At 36.0% G+C, this 14166-nt stretch overlaps 1 protein-coding gene across 1 annotated transcript in view; it reads left to right on the top strand.

Moving 5' to 3' along the window:
• Positions 1–14166, top strand: part of Cad74A (cadherin 74A) — an 850889-nt gene that overhangs the window by 649768 nt on the left and 186955 nt on the right. Inside the window, exon 33 of the mRNA XM_090396473.1 lies at positions 6300–6388. Coding sequence (XP_090252599.1) covers positions 6300–6388 — 89 coding nt within the window. The remainder of the gene's footprint in view (positions 1–6299; positions 6389–14166) is intronic.

Raw genomic sequence — 14166 nt, 5'->3', positions numbered from 1 at the left:
TATGTCATGAGCTTTATTCAGGGAGAAGGCAGAACTGATAACAAGATTTAAATTATGAGGATTGTTTGAAAAGTTTGGTAAAAAAATAAGTTAAACACATTTTTTTTTGGAAAAAATCATCTTTATTTCTCAACATGGTCTCCATCGAGGTCTACATATTTGGTCCAGCGAGTTTCCAATTTTTTCATCCCATCTAAAAAGTAGGATTTGTCAAATTGTGCAAATAGTCATTAACAGCCTTGATGACATCCTTGTTCAATGAAACCTTTTTCCCGCTGGATCAATTTTTTAAGTTTGGGAACAAGAAGAAGACACATGGTGTCGAGTCCGGAGAATATGATGGATGTGGAACCAATTCAAACCTCAATTCATTCAATTTTGCAATTGCGATGGCCGATGTGTGGGATGGTGCATTGTCTTGATGAAAGAGCACTTTTATGTGCACCAATCTTAGCTGTTTGTTTTTCAGTTCTTCTTTTAAACCGTCCAACAATGACCCGTAATAGACTCCTGTTATTGTCTCATCCTTTTCCAAATAGTGTATCATGATAATTCCTTGGGAATCCCAAAAAACAGTGGCCATCACCTTCCCAGCTGACAAAATAGTCTTCACTTTTTTCAGTGCTCTTTCACTGGGCATTGTCCACTGTTTTGATTGCTGCTTGGACTCAAGTCTGTAGTGGTGGATTCGAGTTTTGCCTACAGTCACAAATCAATGCAAAAATTCCTGAATTTTTTCATCCTGCGAATTGTGATTAAACATTGCCAAACACTGTGTTGAAATGTCTTTTCGCATGTATTTTTGATCAACAGTCAACAATAATAGCACTAATCGTGCACACACACACACACACACACACACACACACAGTTTTTTCATGTGCAATTTTTTGTGCAGGATATCATACACCCATTCAGTTGAGATGCTTACAATCTCAACAACTCACTCACTTTCACTCAGTGGTCTTCCATAATGATACCATATATTTTGTCAATCATTTCCTTCATAGTGCCCTCAGTCAGGCATCCGGAGCATGCTTCATCTTCGATGGACTTACGACTGTGTTTAAACTCATTTATCCAAAAATAAATAGTCGTTAATGCTGGTGCAAAGTCCCCATGAACTGCATGTATATTAAATGTAGTTTAATCCTTTATCCAAGTGTAAGCAAACAAAGTTTGCACCTTAAATATCTTCAGAACTGAGGCAACTCATGGCAAAGGTGGACCAAGCTCTCATCACTCCTTGTCTCAGTATCTCCCATAATGCAAAGCACATCTCCTTGTGGACATGTATAATGCTGTGCATTAAGGGAAGGGCCACTACCCAGACTGGTTTCGACCTTTATTAAGGTCTCTTCAGTGAGAGCCAGACCCAGAAGTGGTGACACTAAGGCAGAAGCAATGGAGAAGTCATATTTACCTATACGAGTTGCCAAAAGGTGTACCACCTTATTATTAAATTACTCTGGATTTAGAGAAAGATGTTAGAAGATATTGCTTCTACCTTAGTATCACCACTTCTGGGTCTTGCTCCCACTGACAAGACCTCAATAAAGGTTGAAGCCGGTCTGGGTAGTGGCCCTTCCCTTAATGCATAGCATTATACATGTCTACAAGGAGATGTGCTTTGCTGTGATGATGATGTGATGAGAGCTTGGTCCACCTTTACCATGAATTGCCTTAGTCCTGAAGATACTTCAGGTGTAAACTTTGTGTGCTTACACTTGGATAAAGGATTAAACTAAATTTATTATAGTCTAACCAAATGGAAAAAAACTTTCAAGAACTGCATGTAACTCAGCTTTGATCTGCACGGCCCTCCACTTTTTCAAATAAAAGTGTTTTATCACTGCACACTGAACTTGTTTTTCTCCATTTTTATGAAAAATGTGAACACGGTTATTTTAAATGTTTGCCAAAAGAGAACTACACATCACTCATGGCTAAAATTTTGGCAAGGGTCATGAAAAAAATGATACGTGCTGACACTGGTATGATTGAACGATTTGTGTCACCACCTATTGGAAATTTACCAAACTTTTCAAACAGCCTGCATATGAATACATGAACAAGTCATACAGTATGCATATAAAATCACGTGTCTCGTCGCAGCTGTACAGTGGGAGGAAACACTGTGAGGATTCAGAGACATGAGTATAAATGTATATTTGATTTATTTAATTAAATTATACATAATTAACAGCAATCACTTTTCAAAACTTAGAAATAGGCATACATTCTGTCCAATTAAGATAGGATGGTGGTGTAGGGCTTCACACGATTCAAAAAATACATGATCAGATTTGAACATACTATAGTGTAGCATCTTAATATGGTTCCAGTGAACGAACTGTCTAGTGTGGCTGGCATGAGAAGCAAGGCTTTAACCTTCAGATTCCAAAAGTCTTATACAATCCTGATGTTCTTGGAGTCTAATAGTAGCAGAATGTCCAGTTTGTCCAAAGTAACAAAAATTACAAGCACATGGTTTTTGCTAAACACCAGACAAGGATAGTGTTGATAGTGTATCTGTGAAGAAAGATAACTTCCAGGCTGGCTTGAAGGTGATGAATTATATCTGCAAATGGTCCTTGCTATTTGTTCAGATGTTCCTTTAAGGTAGGGTAAGCTGATCCTTTTAACATCAGATTGCAATTTGGAAGAGGGATAAAAATTATCAAATATTTTCTATATCAAGGTCTCACTGTATCCATTAATTAATAGAATAAGTTTTATTTTATTTATTTCTTCTAACAGAAGAGACAGAAGAACAAATTGTGCATGCTCGGTGCACAAGGCTCTTGATAATAGCTATTTTTTGTGAAGGATGATGTGAAGTTGTGTGGATACATCTGTCTGTAAATGACAGCTTCCTGTAAACAAGAAATTCAATATTACCAGTTATTAGATTCATGCCAGCCTAGTTGCCGAGTGGCTAGGGTATCCGCTCTCCAGTCAAATGGCTGCAGGTTCAAATCCCACCATGGGCATGGATGTTTTTCATTGTCTTTGAAAAAACTAGTGGTGGTGGTGGTCAGCGGTAAATGGCATTGGTGTAGATGATGAAGGTAGTTGCGGTTGGAGAATTAATTAAGTGGTGGAGATGGATAGTTGTAGAGCAGGTGCCCTCCCTCGATGAGTCTTTGGACTCCCTGGAAGTGTTATGCAATAATAATAATAATATTTAATAGAGAACTTGATTCAAGTATATAAGCAGTTAAATTTATTCAAAAATTGAAGTAGTTCTGTTTCAGAGAGAGACCAGATTGCAAAAATGTCATCCACAAAACATAGCTAAATGTAAGGTGAAGGCGGAATGGTGTTAGAAATCCGATCCTCTAAATGATCCATAAAATAATCAACCAAAGCAGGTGATATAGGACTACCCATTGCAATATTCTTGATCTGCTGAAATAATTGATTATAGAAAGTTAAATAACTGGCATTGATAGTAAACTTGAATAATTTGATGATGTCATCAGGGAAATCAGATTTGCATATATACTACTTTAAGAAAGTGGTATATTTGCAAACAGTGAAACAACATCAAAGGAAACCATTATTTCAGACTCTTGAAGATGAAGATCTTTAATTTTTAATTTTAAAGCCAAACTATTTTTGATATAAAAGGTAGTTTTTCCAGTAAAAATTTGTAGAAGTTTTGAAAGATTTTACTTAAAGAAACCATATAATCTTGAAATAGTGATTGCTTTAACTTTTGACAAGGAAGGCATGACAATCATAATAGATCAACTGTTGCTCTGCTTCACCAAAATTGGCTGGATCTAGCAACCATTCCACATTGTGTATCTAGTAGTTTTATCAGGAAACTTAATAAACCTGAATTGTTAGAGGTCCATTTACCTCATCTAAATGGACCTCTAACAATTCAGGCAACCATCACTACCACTTCTTTGGAATTTTATCAGTTCCAAAGGCTCAAGACCATAAAGTCCAGGAATTTCATTTGGTACCATAATTTCTATTTCAGCAGTAGTGAAACATTTAACTTTTTAGTTTCTTCATATGGTTTATTTACTTCAGCAGAGAATATTATCTTACTGACATGTGGAACACTTGTAAGCTGCTCTAGGTTGACAATCTAAGTAAAACCAAGAGTCAAATATCTTTGCCTATGTGCTTCAAGAAAACATTTCTGCTCTTTGCTGCCATGTATCATTTGATAATGATTCAGCAAATGGAAGCCACCATTCCTTTAAGTCACTGACATTTAGTAAAGAAAATCTATTATCAGTGCATTTTGTTAACACACCTGAGCAGTCTAAAAGGAATGAATTTGAATGACTTGTTTCACATACATGAGAATCCATATTATAATCGTTAGGAAGTACTGTGCAATCTGATAAGAACTGATAAGAACTCTTATCAATCTAATAAGAACCCCTTATCAACTTATACATATCTATCATATCACCCCTTCTCATATGTTAAATCAGTTGTTATTTCAAGGTTATATAGTTTCCTTAGGATGAGAGGACCAATCAGTCAATGTTTTTTTTTTTAGTTTCCCATTAAGGCTCCAAGGTTTGGTTCTTGTTTTCTGACTTTCATTTTCTTACCCTTCAGAGTGGGGTTACGTTCAATGTTGCAAAGTGTAAGGTTTTAAAATTTGGAAAACAAAGCTGGAACACAAAGTATACACTTGGTGGAATATATTCAAGGAGGAGGAAGAAATAAAAGATCTGGGATAATGGTCTAAAATTTAGAGGACACTGATAAAACTGTGAGGACAACACAAATTCTGGCAAAGATGCAGAGGACACTGACTTGTAGAAGTAAGGAGATTCTGGTTCCATTTATATGGCCTTAATTAGGCAACAAATGGACTACTATGCACATATTTTGTCACCTGGCTTTCAAAAGAATGAAGATTTGATTGGAAAGGGTCCAGAGGCAGTTGACTAAGGTGGTTATTTTTTTTATTATTATTTGACACCTCCAGGGAGTCCAAAGACTCATCAAGGTTTCTGGTGTCTAGATGTTGGGTATGAAGGAAGGTTGAAAAGATGCAATTTACAGTGTCTAGTGGATAGGAGGAGGAGGAGATGTGATGTGATGTATAAGTTGATAAGAGGTTCTTATCAGATTAACGTTGAAGAAGTAATTTTTCCTAGAATGGGGAAAGAGCAGGTCATCCCTAGAAGCTCTATAAAAGAGATGTGAGAAAAGGAGTGAGAAGATTTTTTTCCATGCAGAATGGTGAATGATTAGAATGCATTCCCCCGAGAGTGTAATGTCTGCAGAGAATGTGAATTTATTTAAGCCATTGGTACGATGAGCTCTGGGCATGATGGAGGAAACCTCCATGATGAATCGTTTACTCCATGCATGGAAGTTTGAGCCTCCATAGGCTTAGTCAGTATAGACGAAGTCCTTTGGTCAGAAAGCCCTGGGTTCAGTCCTGTCCATGATGTGAGGAACCTTCATCTGGTCTCTTAAAACTAAAGGTGAGTTAGCCAGTCTCATATGTAGGTAGAGGTTTTTTTTTCATCCAGAAACTCTGGTTTTTCAACCTTCAGAACAGGCAAACTGGCCCCCATGGACATGTGTGGATTTACGGCCATGAATACTTACAATAATATGTGGAAGAGATAGGGTCCTCACCACATGTTGTTACACCTGTATTCAACCACAAGTCACATCATTGCAGTCAACCTCCTGGATAGGAGACAGCACATGAATGGGATGGAGGTTCAAGGATAATAGTAATAATGATAATTGTTTCTTGAATAATATTTGTATAGTTGAGTCTACAATTCATGTGTAAATGTATCTAACCTTTTCAATATCATTAAATGAACTGTGGTTTTTCTACATCACACCATTTCTGTTATTTCTTTACATCACTGTAATCTTTTTGTATTCATGATTGTCTATTATCATATAGCTTTACACAGAGAAGCAATAAAGTCTGATCATGCTCATCACTACATTCTCTCAAGGCAAGGATTTTCCTCAGTTATCCTTAGATATACAGTGTGTGTACGTCAATGATTCAACTATTCCAGCCTCAGCTGTTCATTAACACTCAGCTATAACTTATGCTTTAATGATATCTATTTGAGAATAGTCTTTAAGGAAGATTATTTTGGAGTGACCATTAATAGCTCTCTAGGTTGTATGTTTGTTGTTATTATTATTATTATTATGTATTGTAATCGTACATTACAATAATGTATTATTATAATATATATGTAAATACGGTGTATAATAATAAATGATGATACTGATATGAAATGACACTGATTTATTATTATTATTATTATTATTATTCAGGTGTATATTCTGCATGACAGAGATCTATTAAAATTCATTTTTTACAAAAGACCTACTGAAGTTAGGGAATTAATACCGCAATTTAAAAAGTAAGTACACTTACTCTCAACATCATCTTGTATTATTTGATGTTCCCAGTGTCTTATTTAATTATTATACAGATATTTTGTGTGCATATTTTATAATTAGTATATGATCTTGCAGTTATTATCATTTTTATCATAATGAGACCTTCATGGAGTCAAAAGATTCATTATGGGTAGTTAACTTCCCATATTTTTTTTTTAAATAACGAAACCTGTGGTGCGATCATAATTAAAAGAAACATACGTATTAACCACAGTGAAAATTATTTAATTGTAAATATTTCATCCTAAGTATCTTAGGACATCATCAGTACAGTAGTTTAAAACAATAATAGGAATAACATACATTTAGAGCACATGATTACAATAGAATCTTACGAAACATGCATAACATGTTACAAAAGTAAAAAAAAAAAAAAAAAAAAAAGAACACAATTTTGTATGACGATTTCCCATACTTTAGGAATAGTAAGAACATCGTTGCGGTTAAGTTTGGTCTGTGTAGTAGGGCTTCAGAACTTTCTTTGTATAAATGTTCATGTTTATATAAAGATCTATGTAAAAGTTTAGATTTTTCCCAATGGATCCTATGGTTTGGATTTTCTATTCCGTGTTGAGAGAGGCCAGATTTCTGCGGTTTAAAGAGACGAATGTGGTCTCGATGTTCTGAGATGCATTTCTGAACAGACTTACCTGTCTGTCCAAAGTAAAATTTGCATGAGCATGGAATCTCATAAATGCCAGGCAACATCAAAGGTGAGAGTTTGTCCTTAGGAGAAGGTAACAAGTTGTGAATTTGTTAATTGAAAGGGAGATGGTAAATCCCGTTTTATTTTATAGCCGGGTCCGAAACTCGGATCGAAATCCATAGAGTTTCATGCCGAAAAAACTATCAGCCAGCCCAAGTGTAAATGATCACTTCGGTAGTACAACACTAGGGCAACTCCATGCAAAGGTGGAGCAAGCTCCGTCACTAACTTTAATATTCTCTCATAATGTAAAACCCAGCTCCTAAGAGATGTATATATATTGTTTTACATTATGAGAAGAGGTCACTACCCAGACTGGTTTCAACCTTTTTTGAGGTCTCATCAGTGAGTAGGTAGACCTGGAATATCAAGGTTTTTAAGTGAACACGAACTTACATACCTCTACTATCGAATTGCCGAAGTCGTGCACTCCTATATTGTTAATTATTGTTAATTACTAAAATAATAAGCCAAAAGGCTATTTTACTGGCGAATTTGTTAATTGAAAGGGAGATGGTAAATCCCGTTTTATTTTATAGCCGGGCCCAAAACTCGGATCGAAATCCATCGAGTTTCATGCTGAAAAAACTATCGGCGAGCCCAAGTTACTACCCAAGTGATCATTTATACTTGGGCTCGCTGATAGTTTTTTCAGCATGAAACTCTATGGATTTCGATCCGAGTTTCGGACCCGGCTATAAAATAAAACGGGATTTACTATCTCCCTTTCAATTAACAAATTCGCCGGTAAAATAGCCTTTCGGCTTATTATCTTAGTAATTAACAATAATTAACAATATAGGAGTGCACCACTTCGGCAATATGATAGTAGAGGTATGTAAGTTCGTGTTCACTTAAAAACCTTGATATTCCAGGTCTGCCTACTCACTGATGAGACCTCAAAAAAGGTTGAAACCAGTCTGGGTAGTGACCTCTTCTCATAATGTAAAACAATATATATACATCTCTTAGGAGCTGGGTTTTACATTATGAGAGAATATTAAAGTTAGTGATGGATCTTGCTCCACCTTTGCATGGAGTTGCCCTAGTGTTGTACTACCCAAGTGATCATTTACACTTGGGCTGGCTGATAGTTTTTTCGGCATGAAACTCTATAGATTTCGATCCGAGTTTCGGACCTGGCTATAAAATAAAACGGGATTTACCATCTCCCTTTCAATTAACAAATTCACCGGTAAAATAGCCTTTCGGCTTATTATCTTAGTAAGTTGTAAATTTGGTTGATAGGTTTGTAAGTAGTGGCAAAATTCTATTTCTTCATAATTTTAGAAAGACGTTCGGAGATGCCTTTGGCATAAAGTATGGGAATCCTATGGACTTCTTCCTGTCTGGTTTGATGTGTGGAGAGTTGTTTTAATCCTAAAACAGCTCAAAAAATCATCAGTCACTTCTCCACACATCAAACCAGACAGGAAGAAGTCCATAGGATTCCCATACCTTACGTCAAAGGCATCTCCGAGATTAATGAAAACCTCCAAAATAGCAAAATTGAAGCAGATCATCAGAGAGATGATGCGGGAATTGCAAAAAGTTGAGAGGTGTTTAAATGAACAGGGAGAAAAAGAAAATGAAACAGGAAAATAAAAAACAATAAGGCATGGAAACAGGTAAATCAGGAAATAACGGAAATTAGGTAAGTACATTGTTAGTAAAAAAAAGAAGTTATTTGGTATGGTGACTCTATAATAAAACATGCTATTGATGAGTGAGTTATAACTTCGAGTTTTCTTAGAGCGAAAATTAAGAATATAAAGGAAGTAATTCAAAAACAAAGAAAAGTAAACAAAATCATAGTTGTAGTAGGTACTAACGACTTAACTGGCGATAAGTTCAGTATGAAAGAGGACATGAAAGGGTTGTTGGAAGAGGCGAGAGTGAAGAGTGAGAAAGCAAAAATCGTCCATATTTTACCTCACTATGATAAAAATGAATTAAGAAGAAGGGCTATGATGGCAAACGATTCAATGCATAGACTGTGTAGTAGGAATGGATGTGAGTTTTTAGATGTGTGGAGTGAGTTTGAGGGAAGACTGAATTTGTATAAGAGAGACGGCCTATACTGAAGGCATTTGGCGACAGGAGTCTAGAAAAACTAATAACTGGTATGAGACCTAACACAGAGAGTCACGGAAACTAAATTATAAAGGGAGGAATGGTGTGAATGTGTTATATAACAGCTAGGATGGTCTAGTTCCTGTTCAGTTGATACAGGTTTTTTATTTAGTTTTTATGAGCAGGTAATCAATAAATGCCTGGTTCTTCCAGAACATTGATTTAATTACATGCTCATACAGATGGATATAGACAAATAAGAGTTCATTTTCATTATTATACAGCATGGCACGAAAAAAATTAAAAAAAAATAGAGTACCGAAACAAGTTTATTAACAAAAGAAATATATGTTTACACATGATATGTACATCCATAAATATCAGTAGAATATTGGTTGAATAAAGCATTAATGATAGTAGAATACATGCTCGAAATGGACATCTTTTCTTTCAAAACAGGTTTTGTAGTGCATATGTTCTTGGTCATGGTGAACAGAGGTCTGTACATCTGGTGGACTTATCGTGTAATTTTATCCATTAGTTCATCAAGGTTTGAAGGTGGTTCATGGTGGTACACTCATTCTTGCAACATATCCTCAAATGAAAGTATCTAGTGATATGAGATCAGGAGAACTTGAAGGGTAAAGGAATTCTGTGAATCTTGAAATGACCCTCCCAGAGAAATGTTCTGATAGGCTCTAGTACCGTGTGATGTGTGACAGGTTGCCCTGTCTAGATGGAATACCTGTGCAAGAAATGGAATGTTTTTATATGACACGTTCTATGCAAATCCTGGGTGAATGGAGCCAACATATTCTCAAAATAGTGTTTGATATTCAAGGTCATAGCTACACCACCTTCTTCTATGAAGTAGTGCCCAATTATTCCATGGCCAAAAACTGCACACCATGTGGTAACCTTCTCACTGTGAATCGATTTCTCTTGTATGAATTCAGGTCTCGAGAAACCAAGAAACCTATAAGTTCATCTGTACACATGACTGCTTGGATGTAAATGCACTTTGTCCAAGAACCAGACATTATGGAGGAAGGACAGATCTTTATAGTCATTGCCCAGCATGCCTGCACAGTGCAGCATAATCCTGTATCACTTTCTCCAGCATGCACATACACACCTGTGATTCTCATTTGTGTTAACAGTTCATGGTCTCAATGAATGCCCTTTACATTGCAGTAGAACATTCCTGGTATGTCATAACCTCTCGATTACGGCAAAGATGATACTATTGCTTGTACAGACGCATGCATGGGACATACTTATGGAAATGGTCAACAAACTGCTCACAAACATGTCGTAGGCTTGGTTTGTGAGCATTTGCTCTACCAACTCCATATGAATAAAAATAATGCTCAACAATAAATGTCTTTTCTTCCATTTAGCTGTTAGCAACATTATTGCTACAGATAAATGTAATGGCATAGATTCTACACATGCTCTTTTATTAATGTGCATGTAGTTGAATGCATATCTCATAGCACATGTACTGAAGGGGGGTGTCGAAGTTCCGTAATGTACGTTTTGTGCCTTACTGTATATGTGGAAAAAGTGGGTGAGTATAGTGAGATCTCTGAAGCAAATTCAGTCAATTTCTTATCCCTGTTGTTTTGTTTCTCTTAGTCCAACAAAACAGAAGAAAATTTATATATGTTTCATTTTGTATTCCAGTCCCCTTGCACTATTGTCTTTTTTAGGGGGTTCATAGATCAGGGGCTTAAAATAGATCCACTGTGTGCATGCATGTGTCTGTACACACACACACACACAAACATTCCTCAACATACATAAGTAGACAATTCCAAAAGTCTGTATGCAAGTCGAAATATATGTAAGTCAGATCCCCCCCCCTTCCCCCAACCTTTCATACTACTCTGTGTTGTGTCAAATGCAACAAAGTTTATTATGCAAAAAATAAACATGTAATGCAATGCAGAAATATTAAATAGTAAAAAAAATTATAAACATCCTGTATTCAATACAGTATACTTACATTTTACACCATATCCATTTGGCTCAGACACTTCAGTTGTCAGGAACAAATTGCAGATGGATTTTTTTCCATGCTGGTTTCAAAAACGTCACAATAACATCTTCCCCTTCTTTTGCAATATTCCTTATTGCATGATAAATATTGTAAAATTATTCCCTAAGTGTTATTCCTGGATTTGTGTCTATTGCTGCAATTGCTTGGGCAGATGTTCTCCATAAATAGTGTGCACTGAATATTGCTATAACACCCTGATTCATTGGCTGCAGTAATGATGTAGTGTTGGGTGGAAGATACACAACTTTTACATTGGGATGGAAATCATCCAGATGAACTGGATGGCCAAGAGAATTGCATAAAATAGCAGTATTTAAAGGGAATGTAATTTTGAATGCAATATTTTTCTACTTCAGTAATAAAACAGTTGATAAACCAGACTCCAAATAAGTCTAGAGTCATCCATGATTTCTGGTTGGATCAATAATGAACCAGAAGCATTGCTTTGGTGATGCCTTTCAAGCTTGTGGGTTTTTGGAGTGGTGAACAAGTAGTGGCTTCAACTTGCATGTTGCAGCTAGACTTCCACCAAGAAAAACCATTAATCTGTTTTTCGTTGCTTTGTGTCCTGGAATAGTTTTTTCCTTTATGGAAAGACAGGTGTGAGATGGCATTTTTTTTTATAAAACAGGTCTATTTTATCCATATTAAATATTTGCTCAGGCACATATGGACACTCGTCGATCATGGTTTGTACCCATTCTGGAAAATTTTGACTGCCTCAGTATCACCACTAGCAGCCTTGCTAGATACATGCATGTTATAAAAGCCAGCATGATTTTTAAAATATGCAAAGTGACCATAGCTTGTAGGAAATGACTGTGCTCCTTCAGGATATTTTCTCTTTGGGTCCTCAAATAAACTTCTTGCCTTAGCCTCTATTCTTACAAGACTCAAATGAACACATTTCTGGATCTTGTCTTCCATTCGTATCATAATTGTCCTCCATTCATATCATCATCTCCATTAGTGCGCCCCCATTGGTGAACCTTCATGTTTTATTTGTTATTATGGTTGTTTTTATGCTAGCTGTTCCTTTAATATATTCTTTTATACGTGAGACATCCTTTACTGTGGTATTTACTGTTGATGCTGCAAGCCCAAATTCACGCGCTATACCTGATAAGCTTAATTTTTAACATAATAGAATTTTAGATAGATAAGTAGAATTTTTAACAAAAGAGGGAGAATTGTTTGTGTAAGTGGTTAGTAAAAATTCTACCCACCTAAAAAGTATTTTAGAAAACCACACCTTAAATAGTTCAGACCTAATGGTGAGTTTTGATATCACCTCAATTATTCACTAATGTACCACTGATTGAAACTTAACTTACTAAATTCACAGTACAGGCAGGTTATTTTACATGGAAAGGGAAAATATACAAACAATTAGATGGGATAGCTATGGGTTCGTCCTTTCTCCCCCCTTAGCCAACTTCTACATAGAACATCTGGAAAAATTAGCTATCAACACAGCCACTCTCAAAACTAGTCTCTGGCTACACTATGTTGATGATGTGTTTGCTATTTGGCCACACGGCCCAGACACATTAAATACATTTTTAGTGCATCTAAATAGCCAGCACCCTAAAATCCACTTTACAATGGAACTAGAAGCCAATGACTGCCTGCCCTTCTTGGACACACTGATCACACATCTTCCAGAAGGTTCCTATCATTTTCGGTTTATAGAAAACCCACACATACAGGGAGATACTTACACAAACAATCACACCATCACCCTTCTCAACAATATGGTATCTTAAAAACACTAACCCATAGAGCTAGAGCAATCTGTTCCAGTGACATTGCTCTCACTGCTGAACTTTCTCACCTACGTCACACCTTCTTAACCAATAGTTATAATCCCCATAATATAGATAACATAATAAATGCTACCCATAAATCCCCTCTATCTACCACAGAAGATTACAACAAAACTATCACCATCCCATACATTAAAGCACATCTGAAAAGATATCTAGGGTGCTTAAAAAAAACACCAACTGTGCACAGTATTTAAACCTTATATAAAATTAGCAACTCTCATCCGTTCACCTAAGGACAAATGCATGCCTTTATCACATCCAGGAGTCTATGAAGTGCCCTGTTCTTGCCATCAAGCCTACTACGGACAGACGGAAGAACTGTGGACATCCACCTCAGTGAACAAAAAAAATATATCCAACACTTTCGCTATGGCAAGTTGGGTCTGGCAGACCATGCTTTGGATACCCCTGCACACAGGATCAATTGGAAAAAAACAAAAGTAATGCATAGAAGCTTCTACAAGTCAGAGAGATCGTTCCTGGAATCAACAGAAGCCTTAAAACATACTCCAAACATTAACAAGTATGGCTGTATAAATCTACCAAAGATTTGGGAAACAGTCATCCTAAGACCAAATTAATATTTATTACTTTTATTTTATTTTATTTATTTTTTATATTATTTCATTTTTTCAAACTTTCTAAGACTGTCATTTGGACTACTATTTCAAAACTTTGAACTTTTTTTTTTTTTTTAAAACCTAGATGGCGCCATATTAGCACTTTAGTCATGTGTTGCATGCTGCAATTACTTATACTAGCCCCACTGTTACACCGGATTGTGGTTGTCTTGCATTTGTAACAAACTTTGTTTTGTGTGCTCTGAAGATGCTGGATATAATACCAGCGAAATATTAGCTTTTAAGTTAATAAATAGTTATTTTCTTATCCATCTGTGTTCATATCATACTGTGAAATCTATTACAACAAGTCTGACGAACACATAAGCCTATCCACGCGTATACTAAGTTCTGATCTCAGCCCAATTTCACATTTAAATATTATTATATTCTTTAATACATCATTGACACCAGTAGCTTATTTTTCTTCATCTCTCCAGGTGCTTTT

The sequence above is a fragment of the Typopeltis vanoorti genome, chromosome 8, assembly GCF_054136105.1.
Source record: "Typopeltis vanoorti isolate ZY-2024b chromosome 8, IOZ_Tvanoo_1.0, whole genome shotgun sequence".
Classification (NCBI taxonomy): Eukaryota; Metazoa; Arthropoda; class Arachnida; order Uropygi; family Thelyphonidae; genus Typopeltis; species Typopeltis vanoorti.
The sequence above is the reverse complement of the archived record's forward strand: the minus strand, read 5'-3'. Positions and strand labels throughout refer to the sequence as shown.